The sequence below is a fragment of the Myxine glutinosa genome, chromosome 3 (genome assembly GCF_964187855.1).
Source record: "Myxine glutinosa chromosome 3, kmMyxGlut1.1, whole genome shotgun sequence".
In the NCBI taxonomy this organism is placed as follows: Eukaryota; Metazoa; Chordata; class Myxini; order Myxiniformes; family Myxinidae; genus Myxine; species Myxine glutinosa.
In genome coordinates, this window is record NC_136263.1 from 180,395,719 (window position 1) to 180,420,570 (window position 24,852).

The 24,852-nt window shown below is 43.5% G+C and overlaps 1 protein-coding gene across 12 annotated transcripts in view; it reads right to left on the reverse strand.

Annotated features, from left to right (window-relative positions):
* LOC137423011 (protein phosphatase EYA1) overlaps positions 1–24,852 on the reverse strand; it is a 311,146-nt gene that overhangs the window by 73,374 nt on the left and 212,920 nt on the right. For all 12 annotated transcript variants that reach the window (XM_078774783.1, XM_078774780.1, XM_078774785.1 and 9 more), the window contains 2 exons: positions 24,617–24,753; positions 24,317–24,400 (listed from right to left, as the gene is read on the reverse strand). In XM_078774783.1, coding sequence (XP_078630909.1) covers positions 24,317–24,400; positions 24,617–24,753 — 221 coding nt within the window. The remainder of the gene's footprint in view (positions 1–24,316; positions 24,401–24,616; positions 24,754–24,852) is intronic.

The following is a 24,852-nucleotide window of genomic DNA, read 5'->3' on the forward strand; positions in this document are numbered from 1 at the left end:
TATACTTGGACACAAATGATCATTAATCGCTTTCATATAAAACACCCTATAGCAAGTGACTTCCTGATAGAACACTAATGACAGCACAAGTCCAGCTGTCAGCCAAAGGTGTGTGAGCCCACCCCCACACCTACTCATGGCCCCTACCACTTGTTGCCACCACACCTCTTCCATCGACTGTCTTCCCCCAGGTGGGAAAAATCTGCAGTCAGGCTCAAATAAACTTTTAATTAGGCGTATCCCGTCCTTCCCCAGAGAACCGCGCACATTAGTATCCACTCCGAATGACTTGCATTGAAGCTCATACCACAGCCTTTCCTTCCCTGCAGTTTCCAGCTCATTTCAGGCCAGTCCCGTGGAGAGCCAGTAGAGATAAACAAACAGAAAAGGATTTATGGCTCAGCCCGGAATTCGCCTCATTAGAGCCGCAGCTTTTAAAGTCAGACCAAGGTGACGGGGTACCAAAATGATATCAATCAAGCATCATGGTAAATCCGAGGCCCACGGTGGTGTACGTTGAGGGCACCCTGAGGGTGTACTCAAAATGTACCCTGAGGGTGTACTCGAAATGCAATGATGTGTGACATCTCCTGCTCGTGCTATAAAAATGTTTATTTGGCATATGTCAGTAATATGAATTATTTTCGTTTTTGTGGAGAACGTATAACGTTTATATATCTGCCAAGCAGATACCGCGGCATAAGTTTGTTACTCTCACATCACAGACAGGTCAGTGGCCTCTCTGTTTTTACCGCCTCTCCGCCGGTCTCGCTTCCCATTGCTCTCTCAGGTCTCCCGCCCTCTTCCGCTCCTGCAGGATGTACATGTTCTTCCAGTAATCCACTCCTGTTTAAATTCCCAAAATCCAGGCTGACTGCACTCCTCCTTTCCATTGTTCCTCGCTACTCCGGTCTGTGGAAACACCTTCCTGAGGCTGTGCTGTCTTCCCTCCAGGACTTAAATCGATCCCGCTTTTCACTCCAGGACTTAAGTCTATCCCGCTTTCCACTCCAGAATTTAAATCAATCCCGCTTTCCACTCCAGAACTTAAATTCATCCTGCTTTTCACTCCAGAACTTAAACTGTCCCGCTTTTCCCTCCAGGACTTAAATATATCCCGCTTTTCACTGCAGAACTTAAATATATCCCGCTTTTCACTGCAGAACTTAAATCTATCCCGCTTTCCACTCCACAACTTAAATTCATCCTGCTTTTCACTCCAGAACTTAAATCTGTCCCACTTTTCCCTCCAGGACTTAAATCTATCCCGCTTTTCACTCCAGGACTTAAATCTATCCCGCTTTTCTCTCCAAGACCTAAGTCTATCCCGCTTTTCCCTCCAGGACTTAAATCCATCCTGCTTTTCACTGCAGAACTTAAATCTATCCCGCTTTTCACTCCAGAACTTAAATCTATCCCGCTTTCCACTCCAGAACTTAAATCTATCCCGCTTTCCACTCCAGAACTTAAAACTGTCCCGCTTTTCCCTCCAGGACTTAAATATATCCCGCTTTTCACTGCAGAACTTAAATCTATCCCGCTTTTCACTCCAGAACTTAAATCTATCCCGCTTTTTACTCCAGGACTTAAGTCTATCCCGCTTTCCACTCCAGAACTTAAATCTATCCCGCTTTCCACTTCAGAACTTAAATTCATCCTGCTTTTCACTCCAGAACTTAAAACTGTCCCGCTTTTCCCTCCAGGACTTAAATATATCCTGCTTTTCACTGCAGAACTTAAATCTATCCCGCTTTTCACTCCAGAACTTAAATCTATCCCGCTTTCCACTCCAGAACTTAAATTCATCCTGCTTTTCACTCCAGAACTTAAATCTGTCCCGCTTTTCCCTCCAGGACTTAAATCTATCCCGCTTTTCACTCCAGGACTTAAATCTATCCCACTTTTCTCTCCAAGACTTAATTCTATCCCGCTTTTCCCTCCAGGACTTAAATCTATCCCACTTTTCCCTCCAGGACTTAAATCTATCCCGCTTTTCCCTCCAGGACTTAAATCTATCCCACTTTTCACTACAGGACTTAATTATATCCTGCTTTTCCCTCCAGGACTTAAATCTATCCCACCTTTCTCTCCAGGACTTTTTACCCTAATCAAACCCCCATATTTGCAGGTGGCTGTATTTCCTGCCTCCAACTCTCTCATTTATTTTACCTGTTTGTTTATCCCCTTTCTTGTTGTGTCTAACTGTGGCCTCGCTGTCAGTTTTTTGCCATTTCACCTTCTGTCACCTTGCTCTTCCTTGAGTATCTTGTAAAGCCTTAAATTGCTCTGCCCTTCCCTCATTGAGAAAATTGACATGCATTAAACTAGAGAGTCCACAGAAGACCACAGAAGAAAAACGACATGGGATGGGTCTTTTACACTTTGTGTTTCCGAGCGCAATCTATATTTTATACAAGCTGCCATTTTGTCTGAATCTGGAAATTACCAACACAGAGTGCGAGTGGCACGTTTGATTGTTTGAGATGGCTTAAAATGGCGTAACATTTTGTCCCAAGTACTGCAAAACTGGCGTTTTTAGGAAGTGATAAGAAGGCGATTTGTGTTCTACATTGTTTAAGTATATTTCAGCAAAAATAAAATAAAAGTTGAAGGTTTTAGAAAAAAAACGTTTACCACCATTGATGCAGCGTCTTTTACACCACCTTGTTTAGCACATTGCATTAGTTATTTGTGATTGTTGTTTGTGTTCTTTATGACGTTCCTTAAACAGAAAGCTTCCTGCTTGAAATGATTTTTTGAAATGATTTTCAATTTTTTTTTCACTGCCAGACAGGCAGACTAATAAATATTTCCTCATTCAACTTTACTCATACATTATGGGAATGAGATTCCGTACCATTAGCCAAATTCCGAGCCACAGTACTGCTAAACTGCTGGTTCATTTTCCGATTCCTGTTCCGTTTAGTGTTCCAAATCGAAAATTAAATTAAAATTGGGTAGTTCATCGATCAAAGACTGATGTTTGTAGACAGACCGACAGAGAGAGAACGTGACCCAATTGCTTAACCACACTTTTCGCTTCACATGCACGATAATAACGAGCAAACGTAATCACCTGCCTTTGTATTTGGATAATAAATCTTATTCATGTTGTATTTCTGAATATCATTTGTACTATTTTCCATATAAATCTACCAACAGCTTGTTTTAATGAAACTTCCATATTGATGGAAAAGATAAATCTGCCACTAAGGAATGAAAACTGACATCAAACCAGGTAAAATTAGAGCAGCACCTCAGTAGAGTGCGTACCTCCGCAAGGCTGAACAGTATCCATTTTGTATCCAACTGATAGGCCGGATCTGGATCTGGACCTGAACCAAAATCAAATCGGCTTCTTCTCACCCACTCAACTCATCCACCAAGTTTTGTCATGAATCGTCCACAACTTTTTGAAATATCACGTTATATATAATTTCGGTCCCATCACTCAATGCTGAAGAATCACTTGAAAAATTAACAAAATTTCTCAGATCCACATCTGGATCTTCACCAAAATCGAATCAATTCGTCCTTATCACACACCCAACCTGTCCACCAAGTTTTATCAGAATCCGTCAACAACCTTTTGAGATCTCCTGCTCACAGACAGACAGACAGGAGTGAAAATGACCTTCGGTGTCAACAAACAGACAGATCCCTTTGTCCACCTTTGATGGCGGCAGTAATAAAAGCTAGGGATGATGAGTATTCCAAGGCCAGATAATTTGGTCCTGGTAATAAGGTTTTATTGTTGCTTCCAGTCCTGGTCAGCCATTACAGGCTATGTATTTTGGCCCTCATATAATTTAAGGAAAAGTCAGTAAAAACCGACTATATAGTCCAAACTAACCAAATATGATGAAAGAACATCATGATGATAGAAAGCAACCAGAAAGTGTGGTCTCAGTCTCATCTACTTCACTTGTAGTTGGTGCACCAGAGCAAAACGACATTTGCGATGATGTGAAAATTTACCACGTTAATGACAACGGCTGCCTTTGGCTGTCCAACTCTGAAGTGTTACCTTAGACCAGAAATTAGGTCATGTTGTTGGTCAAGGTTAAGTACAGCCAGTCAAAACAAAAGTGGAAGCCATTGTTAGCTTGGCATCACCTTAAGGTACCGAGATCGAATCAATTCATCCATGTCACACACCCAACTTGTCCACTAAATAATGAATAAACTTTTTATCCAGCTTACAGTTAATTCAAAAGTCTGAAGCCCTTTGAAAATGAATTTGAGAAAATGGGAAAAAGACAGCGTCCTCCTTCCCAGAAACTGCAACGGTCGGTCGGCCTGACGATTCCCTGTCATCACCAGCATTTTCTCTGTAAATTGTGGCCACGCTCGTCACGCCATTCCAGAGTATTTCAGCTTCCTGGGCATACACCCGTTAAAGCATGCGCAAATATGCACTTAGGCCTGAAAGCATGAAATTTCTCATGATCTCAAATCGCGTCTCAACTGTCAAACAACCATCCAGCAGCCAGCATGAAAGTATACGATTGTATCAGTCGCCATCAATGTATGCTTTGTACCTCTTCACTGCATTTTGCGCTCTTTCCAAATCTACATGCGACTGTTATACGCCCAGTTGAGGCCTCCGTTACACTTGGCACGACTGCATTGACATCCAGTTCTGAAAATCTACTTTTACTCCAGCCACCAACATCCTCAGCCGATAGTAATCATAATTAATTAATTTTTGTCCCAAATGCAAGTTCAGGAGACCAAGTTTGGCATAGAAGGGGCAGCGGACGAATGATAAATATCAATTCCAGGTTGTATCCAAAAGATGCAAGAGTAAGTTGACTGTCCACCTTGCTCATGCACCTCCTTCAGGTGATTTTGGTATGTTTTTTCATAAGCACAGGCATCTCTTTGTACAAATTTGATATGACATTGTGGGCCAGACAGCTGTCAATGGCATGTTAGCAAGTAGGCCTAAGGCATCCATAACACAGACAGTCGTTTGATGTCTGGCATTTCTGGCCCAAAAACAACGAGTTTACATATTTTGATGGTATGGAAGACAACATGTAATTACGCAATGTCAATGTTCCCTTCAGAATTACAACAAATTCCTCGTACAATGAAGAACTAGTCTCGCTTCAACCTTACATCTCCCACCTTTTCACTTCTCCCTCTCCTTCACTTTCCCTCTACTCCTTCCTGGCATCCTTTTCCCCCTTTCGCTCCTCCTCTCCTTTATAAGCAAATATTAATTATTATTCATAATTTCGTAAAACTTTTTAACAGTTTTCGTAACAAGTTTTCATATTTTATTTATTATTTTATTATCATACTATTATTATTCTTCATTGTATCGTCATTTGGGACTCCCTTTTCAAAGTTGCTTTATAATTTATTTATCTAATTTTCTGCCCATTCTTGTTTTTTTTCGCTGTTGTTATCACTTTTCTCACAGTCCCAGTCCCCTTGACTTATAACCCCTGAACCCTGACCCTCCCTGTCAAAATAAGTCTTTCTCACCCTCACATGCACCCTCACCTCTGATCCTGATCGCACCCACCCCCCTCATCCTATATCAACCCTCACCCTCTACCCTGTCTATCTGTTTCGCTCCGACAAAGGGTTAATGCAGAAACGTCAGCTTGCTTGCCACTGTGCATACCTTAAACAACATACCATAAAACAACATACCATAACAACATACCATAATTGATATTAAACAAAAGGCATACCAAACATTTAAGGCATACCAAACAAAAGGCATACCAAACAAACATCGCCCACTGATATTGAACAAAAGGCATACCAAACAAACATCGCCCACTGATATTGAACAAAAGGCATACCAAACAAACATCGCCCACTGATATTGAACAAAAGGCATACCAAACAAACATCGCCCACTGATATTGAACAAAAGGCATACCAAACAAACATCGCCCACTGATATTGAACAAAAGGCATACCAAACAAACATCGCCCACTGATATTGAACAAAAGGCATACCAAACAAACATCGCCCACTGATATTAAACAAAAGACATACCAAACAAACATCGCCCACTGATATTAAACAAAAGACATACCAAACAAATATCGCCCACTGATATTAAACAAAAGACATACCAAACAAACATCGCCCACTGATATTGAACAAAAGGCATACCAAACAAACATCGCCCACTGATATTAAGCAAAAGGCATACCAAACAAACATCGCCCACTGATATTAAACAAAAGACATACCAAACAAACATCGCCCACTGATATTAAGCAAAAGGCATACTAAACATACATCGCCCACTGATATTGAGCAAAAGGCATACCAAACAAGCATCGCCCACTGATATTAAACAAAAGGCATACCAAACAAACATCGCCCACTGATATTGAACAAAAGGCATACCAAACAAACATCGCCCACTGATATTAAACAAAAGGCATACCAAACAAACATCGCCCACTGATATTGAACAAAAGGCATACCAAACAAACATCACCCACTGATATTAAACAAAAGGCATACCAAACAAACATCGCCCACTGATATTAAACAAAAGGCATACCAAACAAATATCGCCCACTGATATTGAACAAAAGGCATACCAAACAAACATCACCCACTGATATTAAACAAAAGGCATACCAAACAAACATCGCCCACTGATATTAAACAAAAGGCATACCAAACAAACATCGCCCACTGATATTGAACAAAAGGCATACCAAACAAACATCGCCCACTGATATTGAACAAAAGGCATACCAAACAAACATCACCCACTGATATTAAACAAAAGGCATACCAAACAAACATCGCCCACTGATATTAAACAAAAGACATACCAAACAAACATCGCCCACTGATATTAAACAAAAGACATACCAAACAAATATCGCCCACTGATATTAAACAAAAGACATACCAAACAAACATCGCCCACTGATATTGAACAAAAGGCATACCAAACAAACATCGCCCACTGATATTAAACAAAAGACATACCAAACAAACATCGCCCACTGATATTAAGCAAAAGGCATACTAAACATACATCGCCCACTGATATTGAGCAAAAGGCATACCAAACAAGCATCGCCCACTGATATTAAACAAAAGGCATACCAAACAAACATCGCCCACTGATATTAAACAAAAGGCATACCAAACAAACATCGCCCACTGATATTAAGCAAAAGGCATGCCAAACAAACATCGCCCACTGATATTAAGCAAAAGGCATACCAAACAAACATCGCCCACTGATATTAAACAAAAGGCATACCAAACAAGCATCGCCCACTGATATTAAACAAAAGGCATACCAAACAAACATCGCCCACTGATATTAAACAAAAGGCATACCAAACAAACATCGCCCACTGATATTAAACAAAAGGCATACCAAACAAATATCGCCCACTGATATTGAACAAAAGGCATACCAAACAAACATCACCCACTGATATTAAACAAAAGGCATACCAAACAAACATCGCCCACTGATATTAAACAAAAGGCATACCAAACAAACATCGCCCACTGATATTGAACAAAAGGCATACCAAACAAACATCGCCCACTGATATTGAACAAAAGGCATACCAAACAAACATCGCCCACTTATATTGAACAAAAGGCATACCAAACAAACATCACCCACTGATATTAAACAAAAGGCATACCAAACAAACATCGCCCACTGATATTAAACAAAAGGCATACCAAACAAACATCGCCCACTGATATTGAACAAAAGGCATACCAAACAAACATCGCCCACTGATATTGAACAAAAGGCATACCAAACAAACATCGCCCTCTGATATTAAACAAAAGGCATACCAAACAAACATCGCCCACTGATATTAAATAAAAGACATACCAAACAAACATCGCCCACTGATATTAAACAAAAGACATACCAAACAAATATCGCCCACTGATATTAAACAAAAGACATACCAAACAAACATCGCCCACTGATATTGAACAAAAGGCATACCAAACAAACATCGCTCACTGATATTAAGCAAAAGGCATACCAAACAAACATCGCCCATTGATATTAAACAAAAGACATACCAAACAAACATTGCCCACTGATATTAAGCAAAAGGCATACGAAACATACATCGCCCACTGATATTGAGCAAAAGGCATACCAAACAAGCATCACCCACTGATATTAAACAAAAGGCATACCAAACAAACATCGCCCACTGATATTAAACAAAAGGCATACCAAACAAACATCGCCCACTGATATTAAGCAAAAGGCATGCCAAACAAACATCGCCCACTGATATTAAGCAAAAGGCATACCAAACAAACATCGCCCACTGATATTAAGCAAAAGGCATACCAAACAAGCATCGCCCACTGATATTAAACAAAAGGCATACCAAACAAACATCGCCCACTGATATTAAACAAAAGGCATACCAAACAAATATCGCCCACTGATATTAAACAAAAGGCATACCAAACAAGCATCGCCCACTGATATTAAACAAAAGGCATACCAAACAAGCATCGCCCACTGATATTAAACAAAAGGCATACCAAACAAATATCGCCCACTGATATTAAACAAAAGGCATACCAAACAAGCATCGCCCACTGATATTAAGCAAAAGACATACCAAACAAACATCGCCCACTGATATTAAACAAAAGACATACCAAACAAACATCGCCCACTGATATTAAACAAAAGACATACCAAACAAACATCGCCCACTGATATTAAGCAAAAGACATACCAAACAAACATCGCCCACTGATATTAAGCAAAAGGCATACCAAACAAACATCGCCCACTGATATTAAACAAAAGACATACCAAACAAACATCGCCCACTGATATTCAACAAAAGGCATACCAAACAAACATCGCCCACTGATATTAAGCAAAAGGCATACCAAACAAACATCGCCCACTGATATTAAACAAAAGGCATACCAAACAAACATCGCCCACTGATATTAAGCAAAAGGCATACCAAACAAACATCGCCCACTGATATTAAACAAAAGCCATACCAAACAAACATCGCCCACTGATATTAAACAAAAGACATACCAAACAAACATCACCCACTGATATTAAACAAAAGGCATACCAAACAAACATCGCCCACTGATATTCAACAAAAGGCATACCAAACAAACATCGCCCACTGATATTCAACAAAAGGCATACCAAACAAACATCGCCCACTGATATTAAGCAAAAGGCATACCAAACAAACATCTCCCACTGATATTAAACAAAAGGCATACCAAACAAACATCGCCCACTGATATTAAACAGAAGACATAACAAACAAATATCGCCCACTGATATTAAACAAAAGACATACCAAACAAACATCGCCCACTGATATTAAACAAAAGGCATACCAAACAAACATCGCCCACTGATATTAAACAAAAGGCATACCAAACAAACATCGCCCACTGATATTAAACAAAAGGCATACTAAACAACATCGCCCACTGATATAAGCAAAAGGCATACCAAACAAACATCACCGACTGATATTAAACAAAAGGCATACCAAACAAACATCGCCCACTGATATTAAACAAAAGGCATACCAAACAAACATCGCCCACTGATATTAAGCAAAAGGCATACCAAACAAACATCACCGACTGATATTAAACAAAAGGCATACCAAACAAACATCGCCCACTGATATTAAACAAAAGGCATACTAAACAAACATCGCCCACTGATATTAAACAAAAGGCATACTAAACAAACATCGCCCACTGATATTAAACAAAAGGCATACCAAACAAATATCGCCCACTGATATTAAACAAAAGGCATACCAAACAAACATCGCCCACTGATATTAAACAAAAGGCATACCAAACAAACATCGCCCACTGATATTAAACAAAAGGCATACCAAACAAACATCGCCCACTGATATTAAACAAAAGGCATACCAAACAAACATCGCCCACTGATATTAAACAAAAGGCATACCAAACAAACATCGCCCACTGATATTAAACAAAAGGCATACCAAACAAACATCGCCCACTGATATTAAACAAAAGGCATACCAAACAAACATCGCCCACTGATATTAAACAAAAGGCATACCAAACAAACATCGCCCACTGATATTAAATAAAAGGCATACCAAACAAATATCGCCCACTGATATTAAACAAAAGGCATACCAAACAAACATCGCCCACTGATATTAAACAAAAGGCATACCAAACAAACATCGCCCACTGATATTAAACAAAAGGCATACCAAACAAACATCGCCCACTGATATTAAACAAAAGGCATACTAAACAAACATCGCCCACTGATATTAAACAAAAGGCATACCAAACAAATATCGCCCACTGATATTAAACAAAAGGCATACCAAACAAACATCGCCCACTGATATTAAACAAAAGGCATACCAAACAAACATCGCCCACTGATATTAAACAAAAGACATACCAAACAAACATCGCCCACTGATATTAAACAAAAGGCATACTAAACAAACATCGCCCACTGATATTAAACAAAAGGCAAACCTTAAACAACATCTTGTTAATTTCATCCATCATCGATTTCATACAGTGACGTCATTCAAGCAATTCCCCACAACAGCTAACAGTCTTGCATCCCATTTCTGGGTTTTGATCAGTATTTTAGTGCAAGTGATGTCCACTTCCTTCGACAACTGTGGATTTGAAGTGCCATGGGAATCAAACCCAGGTAGGCAACGACACCGGACCAAGTCCGCAGGTTAACTGTCGGTAAAGTTAACCTCTTATGGTTAAACTGCCAAAATCAAGACTCTCTATTCACCTTCACTCCTTCATTCCTCTTTTCTCCCTCCTCTGGAACAAACTCCCTCACTCTCTTCAATCCCACTCCTCCCTCCAGGTCTTTAAAACAGCTGTTCACCACCATCTCTTATCTCCCCCCATCCAAAACCTTGATCTTTTCTACCCCCGCTAATTTCACCCCAAATCCTCTTTTTTGAAATACCAACTTCTTTCCTGGAAGTCCTTGAGGTGTCCTTGTGTTTTATACTTCTCCCCTCTCCCACTCCCCCCCATTCCCATTCCTCCTCCCCCCAAGCCCTCTCCCTCCCACAGATCTCCCGATGTCCCTGCTCTCAAATGTTGTGTTTATGTGCTTCCCCTTCTCTCCCCATCTTGTCTACCTGCTTATATACCCTTATTATATGTTTTATGTGTCTGTTTGATTTTTTGAGTGATAATGTTAGTTCTTTCACGAGCCTCGATCTTGTATACAAAAAAAAAGAAGAAGAAAAAAAAAAGCTGGCATTGTGTTTAGCCAGAGTCAGGCCAGTGTCGTTGACGACCTGGGAAACGACACCAGTGAAGCGAAAAGTCTTTAATCACTCAACCAAATGTACCTTATGTCCACTATGATAAATTAGAGGTATTTATTGGTACATGACCCACAAAAATAAGTGCCTGGAACCTGTGAGTGAAATACTGTACAGCTCACAAAAATCTCTGAGGCATTATTCATGGGATCTGATGAGATTATTATCATATCCCATGAGTAATGTATTCGATTCTCATGAAATCCCATCAGATCGCATAAGAAATGGAGAAGATATTTCAATAAAGAGTGTTTGCAGGACCAGGTGTCAGCCCATTTGAAGGCTAATAAGCCACACTGCAAACATCCCATATTAAAATCTCTGCTCCCTTTCTTATGCGATCCGATATAAGGAAATTAAATGACTGGAAAATGGCTGGACGGCATTTATTTCATATTCGGCACTGGTATGCAATAACGTCTGGGGATGAGTTATCTTTAGTGATTTTGAGACCGGAGCCAAAAATAATTGGACACACAAATTTATTTCTGAATTTTCGCAATTTCTAATAAAGATTTAATGACAGGGAATCGTATAAAATTGGATGTGCTTTTGGGAACGATTATTTATTATATACACTTACTTTACCTTCATCGTGCCAGACATACCGCCTTTAATTATTATATACATTTTACTATCACCGCTGCTGACGTATCACCTTGAATTAATTATTTATTTTAAAACCTTTTACCTTTCTACAAACTTTATTTATTTATTTAAATGTAAAATCGACACAACCCCATTTTTTTAAATGTCATCGATAAGGACTTGCATCCTTGTTTTATATCACCCAAGAGAAAACAAAGATAGATTATACTGTTTGAAAAAAAAATATATATATATATATATGTATGTATATATATATATATATATATATATATATATATATATATATATATATATATATGTATGTATATATATATATATATATATATATATATATATATATATATATATATATATATATATATACATATATATAATATATTATATTGTTGCAGTATACAATATATTGTAATATATTGTTATATTGTTGTTATTATATATATATTATATATATATATATATACAATCTATATAATAATAGCGTAAGGACTCGACTTTTGTTATCCCTTTTATGCCGCACCCAGTGACACGATGCCCACGGCACTAATGGATTTACGATCTACGAACCACGCTCTTTGTTTATCACGTACAGCCATACTCGAAAAATCTGAATTAGCCGACGTTGGGGCCCAAAAGCATCCGATTAACTGCCGATACGACGCCATCTTACGACTCCATCTTATTGGCGTCTGCTGGGTGAAGGCGAAGCAAGCCGTCCGCTGATTGGACAGTTGAAGGCGACAGCAAGCCATCCACTGAGTGGACAATCCAGAGCATGCATTTGTGCCGGTGTCGTCGATCGCGGTGTACGCTAACCTCATCAGGTGGGTTTACCATAATTTCTTCCATATACTGTGATTACAACGAAGTGAAACCGATCAGCAGCCCATCAGTATCATATAATATAAAGCAATAAATACCAAGGCTTCAGCTTCTGAAAGCTTAAAACAAAGTGTACTTCGCCGAGTGACGAAAAGTAGGCGTAGGCCTAGGCCCTACCTATCCAGTTGTTGTGTTTCCGTTGTGGCCATGATCTCAACAAATGGCGTAGGCCATGTGGCGTAGGGTAGGTCATGATCAGCCCCCCCCCCCCCCCCTTTCGTTTCACCAACTCCTGCATCTGCCACCGTTCATGATTATCAAAGTAGGCTTTACAGGCTTTACCCTGTCGTTGTTCATATACGCACTCTTCATTCTCATCTTTCTTCCTAACTCTTACTCGGACAAGCAAATCCCCTATGCCATCCATAATGGTACACTCTATCCATACACCACATCCTCCCTTCTGTGGATGTTCCACGGGTTTTGGCTAGTATATTATATTGTTGCAGTTTTCAATTGTATATTGTTATAAGTTATAATATTTATATATTATAATATTGTATATTATATATATCGTATAATTATACAATATATACATAAATAATACATACATAATACATTGTATAATACATACATTGTAATTATAATTGTATATATTATTGTATTGTATTGTATATTATTATATATTATATTATATTATTATTATTATATATATTATATTATATATTATATATTATTATTATTAATAATTATATTAATTAATTATAATTAATAATTAATAATAATAATATAATATTAATAATTAATATTAATATAATGAATATAATTATTATATTAATTAATTATTATTATATTAATATTATAATTAATTAATATTATTATATATTATTATTATATTGTATTATTAATATATATTATTATTATATATTATATTATATATTATATTATATTATTATATTATTATATATTATTAGTGTATTACTAGCCAAAACCCGTGGACACAGGAGCTAGCGCCACGATCATCAGCCCTGTGGTCCTTGATTCGAGCGCAGGTGGCTGGGATAAGATCCAGCGCCTGCAAAATTATAGTTTGCAACTTGCTACCGGGGTAACGGCCCCGATCATAGGGCGTGGTTCTGTGACCCTCAAGTTAGGGTCGGTAAGGAGGGAGATAGATGTTTGGGTGGCGGAGGTGTGCGACCCATGTTTAATAGGGTTGGATTTGTTGACTGCCAGCGGTTGTAAAATCGACTTGTGCCGGGGGATCCTGCAGGTGGGAGTAGAAGAGCTGCCGTTAGGGGGAGTGAGCACGGCCGAGAGAGCGGAGCTGGAGGCTTCCGAGGCCGTGACCATCCCCCCAAGGGCCGAGGCGATAGTGCCGGCCCGGTGGGCAGCTCGCCCAACATGGCAGGAGTCCTGCGGCCTGGTCGAACCGGTGGCAGCGCAGTCCATACCGGGTTTAATCGTGGGCCGCACCCTTGTAAAAACGGATGGACCGGTAGTGGCCGTCCGAGTAATAAATATGAGTACAGAACCACGCACTATAGTAAGGGGCACGAGGGTAGCTGGCTGCACCCCAGTTGAGGAAGTCGCGACAGTGAGGGGCGAGAACGTCCAGCCAAGCTGACCCCGGGGGGAGCCTTCAATAACAAGTAGGAATTGGCCCGATCCCATTTGCGAGATGGTAAATCGTAGTAGCGTAGAGTTGGGAGGTACCCAGAGGGAGGCCTTACACAAACTGGTTGGGTCCCATTTGGACCTCTTCTCCCTGTCCACCGAGGATATTGGACGTACGGGCCTGGTGAAACATCAGATCCACACCGGTGAGGCCCGGCCTATTCGTCAGGCCGCCCGACGGCTCCCTTGGAGCAAGAGGGCGGAAGCTGACGAGCAGGTTGAAAAAATGCTCGACGCAGGCGTGATCGAGCCCTCGGGAAGTCCTTGGATGTCACCTGTTGTGCTGGTCAAAAAGAAGGATGGGACCACGCGGTTCTGCGTGGACTATCGCCAGCTAAACAACGTGACACTCAAGGACTCATATCCCCTGCCAAGGATTGATGACACCCTCGATGCCGTTGCGGGCTCAAATTGGTTCTCGACTTTGGACCTCAAGAGTGGGTATTGGCAGGTGGAAATGGATAGGGCAGGGAAGGAGAAAATGGCATTTTCCACAGGTAAGGGACTGTATCAGTTTACTGTGATGCCGTTTGGTTTGTGTAACGCCCCCGCCACCTTTGAAAGATTGATGGAGCATGTACTAGGCGGCATGCCATGGCAATCATGCCTGGTGTACCTGGATGACGTCCTGGTACATGCCCAAACGTTCCCCCAGGCAGTAGCTAATTTGGACCAGGTGTTCGGGTGCCTCAGACAGGCAGGGTTGAAGCTGAACCCGAGTAAGTGCACTTTGTTTGCAAGAGAGGTGGCCTATCTAGGTCACGTGATCGGCCGCGAGGGGGTAAAAACGGACCCAGACAAAATTAAAGCGGTAGAGGAGTGGCCCGCACCACGTACCATCAAAGAGGTGCGGGGATTTTTGGGACTCTGCTCCTACTACCGGCGCTTTGTGGCGAAATTTGCGGAGTTGGCCCGTCCCCTCCACCGGCTTACGGAGAAGGGGACGCGATTTAATTGGACACGGGAGTGCCACGAGGCCTTCCAAAAATTGAAGGGGTGTCTAACATCCGCACCCCTTCTAGCTTACCCCACTAGCAACGGGGCATTTACCCTGGACACGGATGCGAGCCAGGAAGGATTGGGCGCAGTTTTGTCTCAGACACAGGAGGGCGTGGAGAGAGTGATTGGTTATTATAGTCGGGCCTTAAGTAGGCCCGAGCGAAATTATTGCGTCACTCGCAAAGAGTTATTGGCTATGCTGGCTGCCATGAACCATTTCCACCCGTACTTGTACGGGCGGAAATTTTTGGTTAGAACTGACCATTCCTCCTTGCAATGGCTCCTTCGGTTCAAGGAACCAGAGGGCCAAATTGCAAGGTGGTTGGAAAAGTTGCAGCAGTACGATTTTGATGTGGCCCATAGGGCCGGGAAGGCCCATGGTAATGCGGACGCACTCTCTCGGCGTCCTTGTCTGGGGGAAAACTGCAAATTTTGTGCGAGACACGAGGAGAGGGAACAATTGGGCGATTCGGACCCGACCCTCGTTGTCCGGGCAACCCGGGTGAGAGGGCCAATTTTGCCACTAACCGCAGATGAGGAATTCGGAACTTTGGCATGGAGCACGGCCCAGCAGGAGGATCCTGTCCTGGGGCCAGTGTTCAATTGGGTCAAATTGGGGCAAAGACCTAATGGGGAAGAGGTCACCCCCCTCGGGGCGCAAACAAAGGCATATTGGGCTCAGTGGAAAACTCTGGAATTGAAGGATAACATCTTGTATCACAAGTGGGTGGAGGTTCCCTCCGATAGAACTTCCTGGCTGGTGATAGTCCCAAACAAATTTAAGACCGATATATTGCAACAGGTGCATGGTACCCGCCCCGGCGGCCATTTGGGCAGGACAAAGACGACATCGCGGGTACGCCGGAGGTTTTATTGGGTGAATATGGGGCGCGACATACAGGACTGGTGTCGGAGATGCGACGCCTGTACTGCCAAAAAGGGACCAGCACGGAGGATGAGGGCCCCCCTTCAATTACACCAGGTGGGGGCCCCCCTAGAGCGGGTGGCCATGGATATCCTAGGCCCACTACCCCGCACCCGCCTAGGTAATAAGTACATCCTCGTTGTGATGGACTACTTCACCAAGTGGCCGGAGGCCTACGCCCTCCCCAACCAAGAAGCAGGGGTGGTAGCGCAGGCCTTCGTGGAAGGATTTGTGTGCCGGCATGGGATTCCACAGGAGTTGCACACCGACCAGGGACGAAATTTTGAGAGCAAATTGCTAAAAGATGTGTGCAGTCTCCTGTCAATTCGGAAAACCAGAACAACGCCTTTAAGACCTCAATCTGACGGGATGGTGGAAAGATTCAACCGAACTCTAATCCAACAACTGGCACTGTTCACCGCCACCCGTCAGGATGACTGGGACGAACATCTCCCTTATTTGCTCATGGCCTACCGAACCAGCCAGCACGGGGCCACCGCATGCAGTCCAGCGTTGCTTATGTATGGGCGGGAGTTACGGGCTCCCGCCGACTTGCTATGCGGTCCCGTGCCAGACACAGTGGTTAACCCGCCGAGGGAGGGGTACGCACGTCACCTAGAGGAAGGCATGGAGCTAGTCCATGCCTTCGCCCGCCGCCAACTCCATCTGGCGGGGGAAAAGATGAAGCGCAGGTACGACGACCGGAGCCAGGGGAGTCAATACGCTCCGGGGATGAAGATTTGGTTCTTTAATCCCCGGAGATGGAAGGGAAGGTGCCCAAAACTCACCTCCCCCTGGCAAGGCCCAGGAGTCGTCCTGTCGCAAATCTGTGACGTGGTCATTAAGATCAAAATGGGGCCACGAGCCCTCCCTCGGATCGTCCACGGCGACCGGATAAGACCTTACACCGGCGAGCAGGCGCCCCCGTGGATTGCCTCGGCTTTAGATGGCGAGGCGGGACCCAGTACCTCTGAATAAGGGGGGCTTATTAGTGCCAGAGGACTGGGGGATTGATGAGCGATGGGCCCGGTGGGTAAGGGGGGCATCCCTGCCACCCTTCCCATAGTGGGGGCAAAGGAGCAATAGCTTATGGGGTGTATGGCAGTGAAAACTAGCCCGGGTGGGTTAGGTTATATTGTAGGGATCTAGTGAAGATGACATTAGGTGACGTTAAGTTTAGTTAGGGACTGATACCTGTAGTGGGGACGCAGGTAGATTAGTGTGGATGATAATGACGTGGGAGCGCAATAGTTTAAAGGGACGACTGGGAAGCGCAAGTTTCAGAAGGGAGTAGTTAGCTGAGATGATGCCGTGTATGTGAGGATGGAACAGGTGTGATTGCACAAGTGTGCAACTGGACAGGTGTGTGGAGGAATGGATGAGTAGTGAGTGTGGTGGATCAGCGCGAAGGCACTTGGGGAGAGAAGGGTGCAGGTGGCACCAGGTGTGAGAGCACAGGTGTGCAAGTAAAGGTGTGTGGGGAGAGTTGGAGTAAGTGGTACGGTGTGGTGTGCATGGTGCGAAGGTGTGGATGGGGGAAGAGTGGACCCCTTTCACGAGTACCCGGGGCGGGTAGTGTAAGTGTTAGGTAGAGGGTATAGGTAAATTGTGGTTGGATATTGGCATCTGTGGTGCGGTTGCAGAATGGTATTGTGGATGGGTGCATTAGTGTTGTGGAAATGGCTGGGCGTGTAGCCTGTTAGTGTGTGTAGTTGGTTGGGCACTCCACCACTGTGAGGATGTCGGCCAGGTGAGGCCGCAGGTGGGCTCTGGGAGCCGTTAGTTGTGGATGGGGCCCGAGGATCCGGAGGACGGACCTGGGTAGCCCAGTGCCAGAGAGGGCACCGAGTGCGGAGAGCGCCAGAGGGCCTTCCCCAGGTAGTTAGGTTAGGGTAAGGAGCAGGTAAGCTCGGAGGCAACTACAGTGGTGGAGGTGTGCAGGTGGGTAGACCGGCTAGGAGAGCTACACGTCGCAGCCCAGAAATTGTACGAGGGCACTGAGAGATGAATCGGGGGAGTGAGGCCCCAAATTGAAAGGCACCACAGTTTGGTCAATGGGGATTGGTTTTTAGAACCCATAGTGTAAGTTGGCCAATGGATTGGCAGGGAAAGACCCCGGGTAATGTAAAGTTGTTAAAGTCATTTAGGAAATAGTTAGGATTGATGAACCTGTCGCACCATACGCAGCCACTTACCTGTGGTGGTGATGATGACTCCACACCTGTGTTTTCTTTGTTCTGTGTGCAGGAAATGAGAATTGCTGTGTGGATTGGTGAGACGCATCACGACGTGGATGAGACATTGGGGTGATTCCATCTCTCCCTCCTAAGGAGGGACTGATGATGAATTGGTAATGGCAAATTTTGATGTTCAGTTGGAGATGGCAAATTTTGATGAGAGTTGAAAATCGCAAATTTGATTGGTTAGGAGGGAGAGAAGACGAATTTGGTATATGGGAGGAACGGGGAAGACAGTAGGGACGTTTGTTGATTTGTAAAGTAGATGTTTATGGGTAGTGTTGTGTTTTGTGGATACAGTAAGGGGTAAGGGAGGGGCAATGTAGGTTACCTGGTGGGGGGGAGCGTACGGTAGGAACGTACCTGTCTCACCTGGTTCCCATGTGCCCCTAGTGTGCATTACCTTGTGTTGCGTGCACTTTTGCGCCCTTACCACCTTACTCACTTGTCTGCTTCTTTTGTCTCCCACCTCCGAGGATCTGGCTTTGGGGCAGAGAGAGAGGAGAGAGAGGTGCTGGCTCCGCAGTTGTGGGCCTGCACTTTCGCTGCTTGCTGCCTGGATCGATACACCATATGGACCGCAATTTTGGTGGCCACCCACAATGGACCGCAGTTCTTTTGCGGCCAAGCACCACCCGTGGATGGACCTATGGGCCAACGTGGCACCTACACCATACAGGTGAACCACTTATAGTTGGCCCCCTGACGGCCACAATAAAGAAATGGACGCGGTTGGCGCCTTTCTTTATTTTTGAAAGAAGTAAGAAGGCCAAGTGCACCACACGAAGGCAAGACCAGCGGCAGAACATCGGCCGGCTGCGACACCACACCATGATTACTAAACATTTTATTGGTGCACCGGATGGTGCTGACTGTGTGATGGGGTGGTGCTTTTGGTGCTGGGAAGGGGTGCTCTGCACATTATTAAAGGCCGTAAGGCCACAGAGCACTCGTGGGTTGGTGTATCGATGCTGGCATGCGTGCTCTCTCTATGCATAACATCTGCATGTGTTCCTCCAAAAACAGGTCCTCGATCGTAGTGTAAATATCAGCGTAGTCTTGTGTAAATAATGCTCCCTACCGGCTGTATGTTTAGTTTGCGAATTCTTTCCGCGATTCGGTTATCCTGTGGGTGTGTTTCTGTGAGGAGAAGGGTGCAACGTCAGGGGGACATATTTACTCATTTGTGAACATCTGTAAAACTGTCGCACTCAGGGTAGAGTTAATAGTAGAGGGAACTACATCTGAGTGCCACACTAAAGTAGGTAAAAATTTATCGGGTCGGGACGCCCCGAGGGTAGAGAAGGGTGCAATGTTGCGGATATGGGATTTGGCCTCTATCCATATCCGCTTGTAAATATTCCCCTATTTCCCCAATACTCCCCAACTATCCCCAATCCCCCATTCCCTAGTCCCATTGTCTGTAAACAACACTCTGTAGAACCGACCTTCCCCTTCTTCCCCCATTAAATGTCGTGCCCAGGTCCACCGCATCTCACGTAGACAACTTTCGGACATCTTGCTAGTTATTCTTAGTCTATGTCAGTTAAGGACTCGTTTCCATTAATTCTGACTCTTCGTTGCACCAGAATGTGATTGTATGGCACCAGTAGTGAGTTTAGGACCTCCCCATACCTCCTCCCATCTTCCCCATGAAACAATAACAACAACAACAACTACAACCACAGCGGGGGCAGCGCGGCCGCGGTGCGGGGAGTATGCGTCCTCACACCGGCTTGGTTAGCCGCCATTGCCATGTGCGCCCACGGGGTTACCACGAAGGGGCTGGCTGTCAGCTCCTCGTCAAGGGCGGAGCCCGGTAACCCCCGCACCCAATAAGAAGCAACGGGCCGATTCCATCTGGGGCGGAGCTAACGAGCCGAGGGCGTGTCACTCCCCGCCGGATATACGCAGCCACTTACCGGACGTGACGTCAGATGCGCCCCGAGCTTGAAGAAGAACCAGTCGCGACCTCCGAGCGCTGAGAGACCTCCCTGCATCTTTCGGACCGTGTGGATCCTGTCCCTGAGCCAAGAGTGCACCTTGTGCTGTCCACCGACTACCTGCCCTTCCTTGCCATCAATCCCCGTGTGAGTCAGTCTTGTCCCGTTTATCTGTCGTCTGTCGGGGTTACTATAAGACCGTATTTAAGTGCCTACCTTCCTATGCTGTCTCTCTTGTCCTTGTAATCTAACGTTCCGAACTATTATAACCTCCTCCGGAGGTCTTGAGAACTGTACCCCTGGTGTCGTGTCATTTAATCCAGCCGTTGTGTCCTTTCCGTAATTGATTTAGCATAGCGCGACTCGGCCAACGTTCGAGCATAATCGGGTAAACTGTGCAGACGCGGTCATACCAAACCGCTCGGTAAACCAACATCCACAACCGCGTCTGTAACAATATATACACACACATATATATTGTTGCGGTTTTGAGTTTGTACAATAAAGGTTAATTTTCCCCCTCATAGTTTAGTCACACTACAACATGTAGCCTCGCGATAGTTCAGTTATTTCTTAGTATGTGTAAGCATAATCCTTTTCCTGTGTTTGTCTTGCATTGAGTAGAATAATGAGAGTAGGTCCTTCATTGCCTTAGGCCGCCTCTATTGCCTTATGCCGCCTTTGGTTTTTTTGGCGCGAATTAACACGAGGCAGGCCTGGCAAATCAAGGCAAGACCGAAGGCAGGGCAGAGGAGAAGCTGACGGTAAGCGCGAGCCGCCAATCAGGGCTCGAAGGGAGTGGCTGCGGCACTGCGTCACAGGGTGTGGTTGGAACATTCGAGAGGGCTAAGGACGTGGCAATAAAACCCGTTGTGCAAAGCCCCCATGCAGTTCTGCGAGAGGGGAGCTGCAGTCAGTTATTAGCTCGGGGTGTGTAGTTATGGGAGAGGCGCTTGATGAGAGTTACGAGCTCTGAGAGAAGACGCGCATGAACCCAGCTATAAGCGCTCTTACCAAATTGGACGCTCGGTTGAGCTTGAGGCCGAGCCTCCATTGGGTTACGTGAGTGATAGCGCGCCGGTAACTAAACGCGCTGTGGAAAACCGCCAAGCCGGCGAGAGACGCGTACATTTCCCTCCTTCCTCATCTGTCCTTTGTTTGAGAGACGTGCTACAAGGATCCTTTCCACCGCCTGCTTGCCTTCATCGCGGGACGTGCTGTGACCGGGGAGAGCCACGCTGGGTGGGGCCGTTCCTGGACGACCAAGGCAGCGCGTGAACATCATCCTGCTTTCATTTCCCCTCTATGAGTGTGATCGGGCCCGTGTCTGGGCTTAATATAAGACTGATTAAGGCTGCTCTGTGTCTCTCTGCTTTCTACCGATTTGTACATACTTGTGTAAATAATAATTAAATAGTGTTCTTCCTTTATTCGACCGTCTCGCCTTTTCCATCATTGACTAAGCATGGTACGAATAGAACCGCTCAAATCGGGTTCCAATACCAAGGTAACTGCACGGACCACGTGGTACGCAATCCGCTCGGTGTACTCAAATTACACGTGGCTCGTGCGAGGGTTGCTTCCCCGCTTCCACGGCGGCGCAGGTATTTAGGTACGTGCAAGAATTGTCCCGAAACCCTACCTTGCGTTTGCCCTGCAGGGGCGTTTCAAGTCTTGGTTGCGCTGACCCAAGAAGAACAAGTGGCTTAATCTCCCCTTGGTAAGGGTAGAAAGGGCGGCGGAAAACCGTAACAATATATATATATATATATATATATATAAATATATATATATATATATATATATATATATGTATATATATATATATGTATATATATATATATGTATATATATATATATATAATGTTTTTCTAATGAACAGGAATTAAATTCCTGCGTGGGGCTAGTGTAAAAAATTCTGACTCAACCCAGGACTCGAACCAGGGACCTCCATCACTTACGCAGTGACAGCCCACTGTGCTCTTGGGCCAACGGAATTTCCTCAGAGGTTTTCCACACTTAACACTGCGAGCTTTATATTAACTGATTTCTTACATTTTTGTACATATATATATATATATATATATATATATATATATATATATATATATATATATATATATATATATATATAGACTCCATGGTAAGATCTCCAACCTTTAATTGAACAAACAATGACTCAACGTTTCGATTAACAACATGTGAAGCCACACGCCTCCGTTAATCTTCCTCAAGAGTGATAAAATCATCTCAACATCCCCTTATATGCAAAGTGGGCGGGGTATATGCAAAGTGGGGTGGGCAAAGCTGGACAGCCAATGAAACCGTATCACACCGCTCTCGTGAACGGAGACGTTATTGACCAAATTCAAAAATCAACCGCATATTAACGGTTAAAATAATCCTGTAAGCAATGCTGGATTATAACTCAAGTCTTTAGAAAATCAGGAACAATAATTACATTTAATTAAAAGTTAAACTTGTAAACAATTAAATTGTAAATTAAATTAAAACTGCAAATATATTAAAGCAAAAAAAAAATTTTTTTTAAGGTAAAATAAAATTGCCATAATATCAAGATCATCACATGTGGCCCTATGCGGTAAACGGGAATGCGGGATGGAGGGGGGTTATAGGGGGGGGGGTGGAAGCGGAGTGGGGGGGGGGGGGGGTTGGGGAGAGGGATGGTATATATATATATATATCGTCGCTGCATATATTTACGTTTAGCAGATAACCCGGTTCCACCGGGGTGTTGTAAGGGAATTATTTCCCAATAGTGTGTGGAATATTTATGGGATTTGCTAGGAATGTCCTTTCACTGCATAATACTGCTATGTGGCCGCGCAACCAAAGCACAAAAATGTACATAACTCGCAATTGTGTGAATATCGATATTTTTTATCCTCCGCATGCACTGTATGAACCAAAGAGCTCTTAAATGAGGTATCATGAAGCATTATTCATGCTGTAGTTATGGCATTTACCCCATTCAGACACAATTGTGAAACTTGCATTTATTTCGGTATATATAGATTATCGTCCGATTAATAGGGGTGCAACGAATAGGCTGGGAGAATAGTCTTGCAGTATGTGTATGAGTCTTTGAACTGTCCAGTTTCGGTTTGAGGCTCAACCCAGATATGGACTGTCACCCTAGTGTTTCCCATGCAGGGCAAAGCATCAATGTATGTGCCATCCACTAAAGGGATGTTAAGTCAGGGGATCCATCTTCCAGTAATAGTCGTTGGTGGATGTTAAAGATTCCATGATGTATTTCGTGAAGAGTCAGCAAACTTTCACCAGCATCCTGAACAAATTGAAAAATTCTTGCCACAGTTGAACATCGGGCCTGGTCAGCCAGCTCCAGAAAGACTTAGGCCAGAATTGGTCCCACTGGTTGATCCCACAAGGTGGGAATAATTGGGGCCGTTAAGAAAACGACCCTAATTTGCATAAAACAGATGATATCTAATTTAAAGAAGACAAACACATTCACTGAGATCAAATATATTAAATAAGATTATTGCAAGCTCCTCCTGATATCATTTTGTTATCCCAACTCTTTTTATCCCATTTTCTTTTAAACTTTTTTTTTCCAAGTCAAATGCTATCAAGCAAAATCTTTACATTTGCTTTTCCATTTTGTACCTAGTAAAACTTAGTTCAATGCATAAGACATAACATGTTTATTCTTAGACACTTGATCGAGGATGCAAAAGTTAGGAAAAAGTGCGTACCTTTGCATACCGAGTGGCGAAGGTGCCTGTTAAGAGCGAATGGAAAATGATAATGGTCTCGTCAAGATCCCATACAAACACCCTCTGAAAGCAATAATAATGAGGTTAAAATTCTTTGCAATATTCCACATTATCTGCACATCCAAAAAATGTTAATTTTATTTATGTCTCCATTTTATTACTTTTAGCTTGAGCCTTGCACTCTGGATGACTGCACATGTAAAAATAAAACTTGTGACTCAAAAGATAATCTCCTTGCTTGTCAATACTCTTGACAACAAAAACAGGAAGAAAAAATACCTCGAGGTCATTTCCTGGAGGAGGCGTTGGGTTAGCTTTGCGGTTCCTTCCTCTTGGCTTGCTCTCAGCTGCCCGTCGAGCTCTGTCATCGAGCTCCTTGATTGGGGTAGACAGGCAATGGCTAGAGCCGAAGTCTCCTGAGGATGTGCCCCAAACAGGGTTATGACTGCCACTAAACAACACCAGCAGATTCATCATTGAAAAATACACACAACGATACACAAGGAACTTTGGCG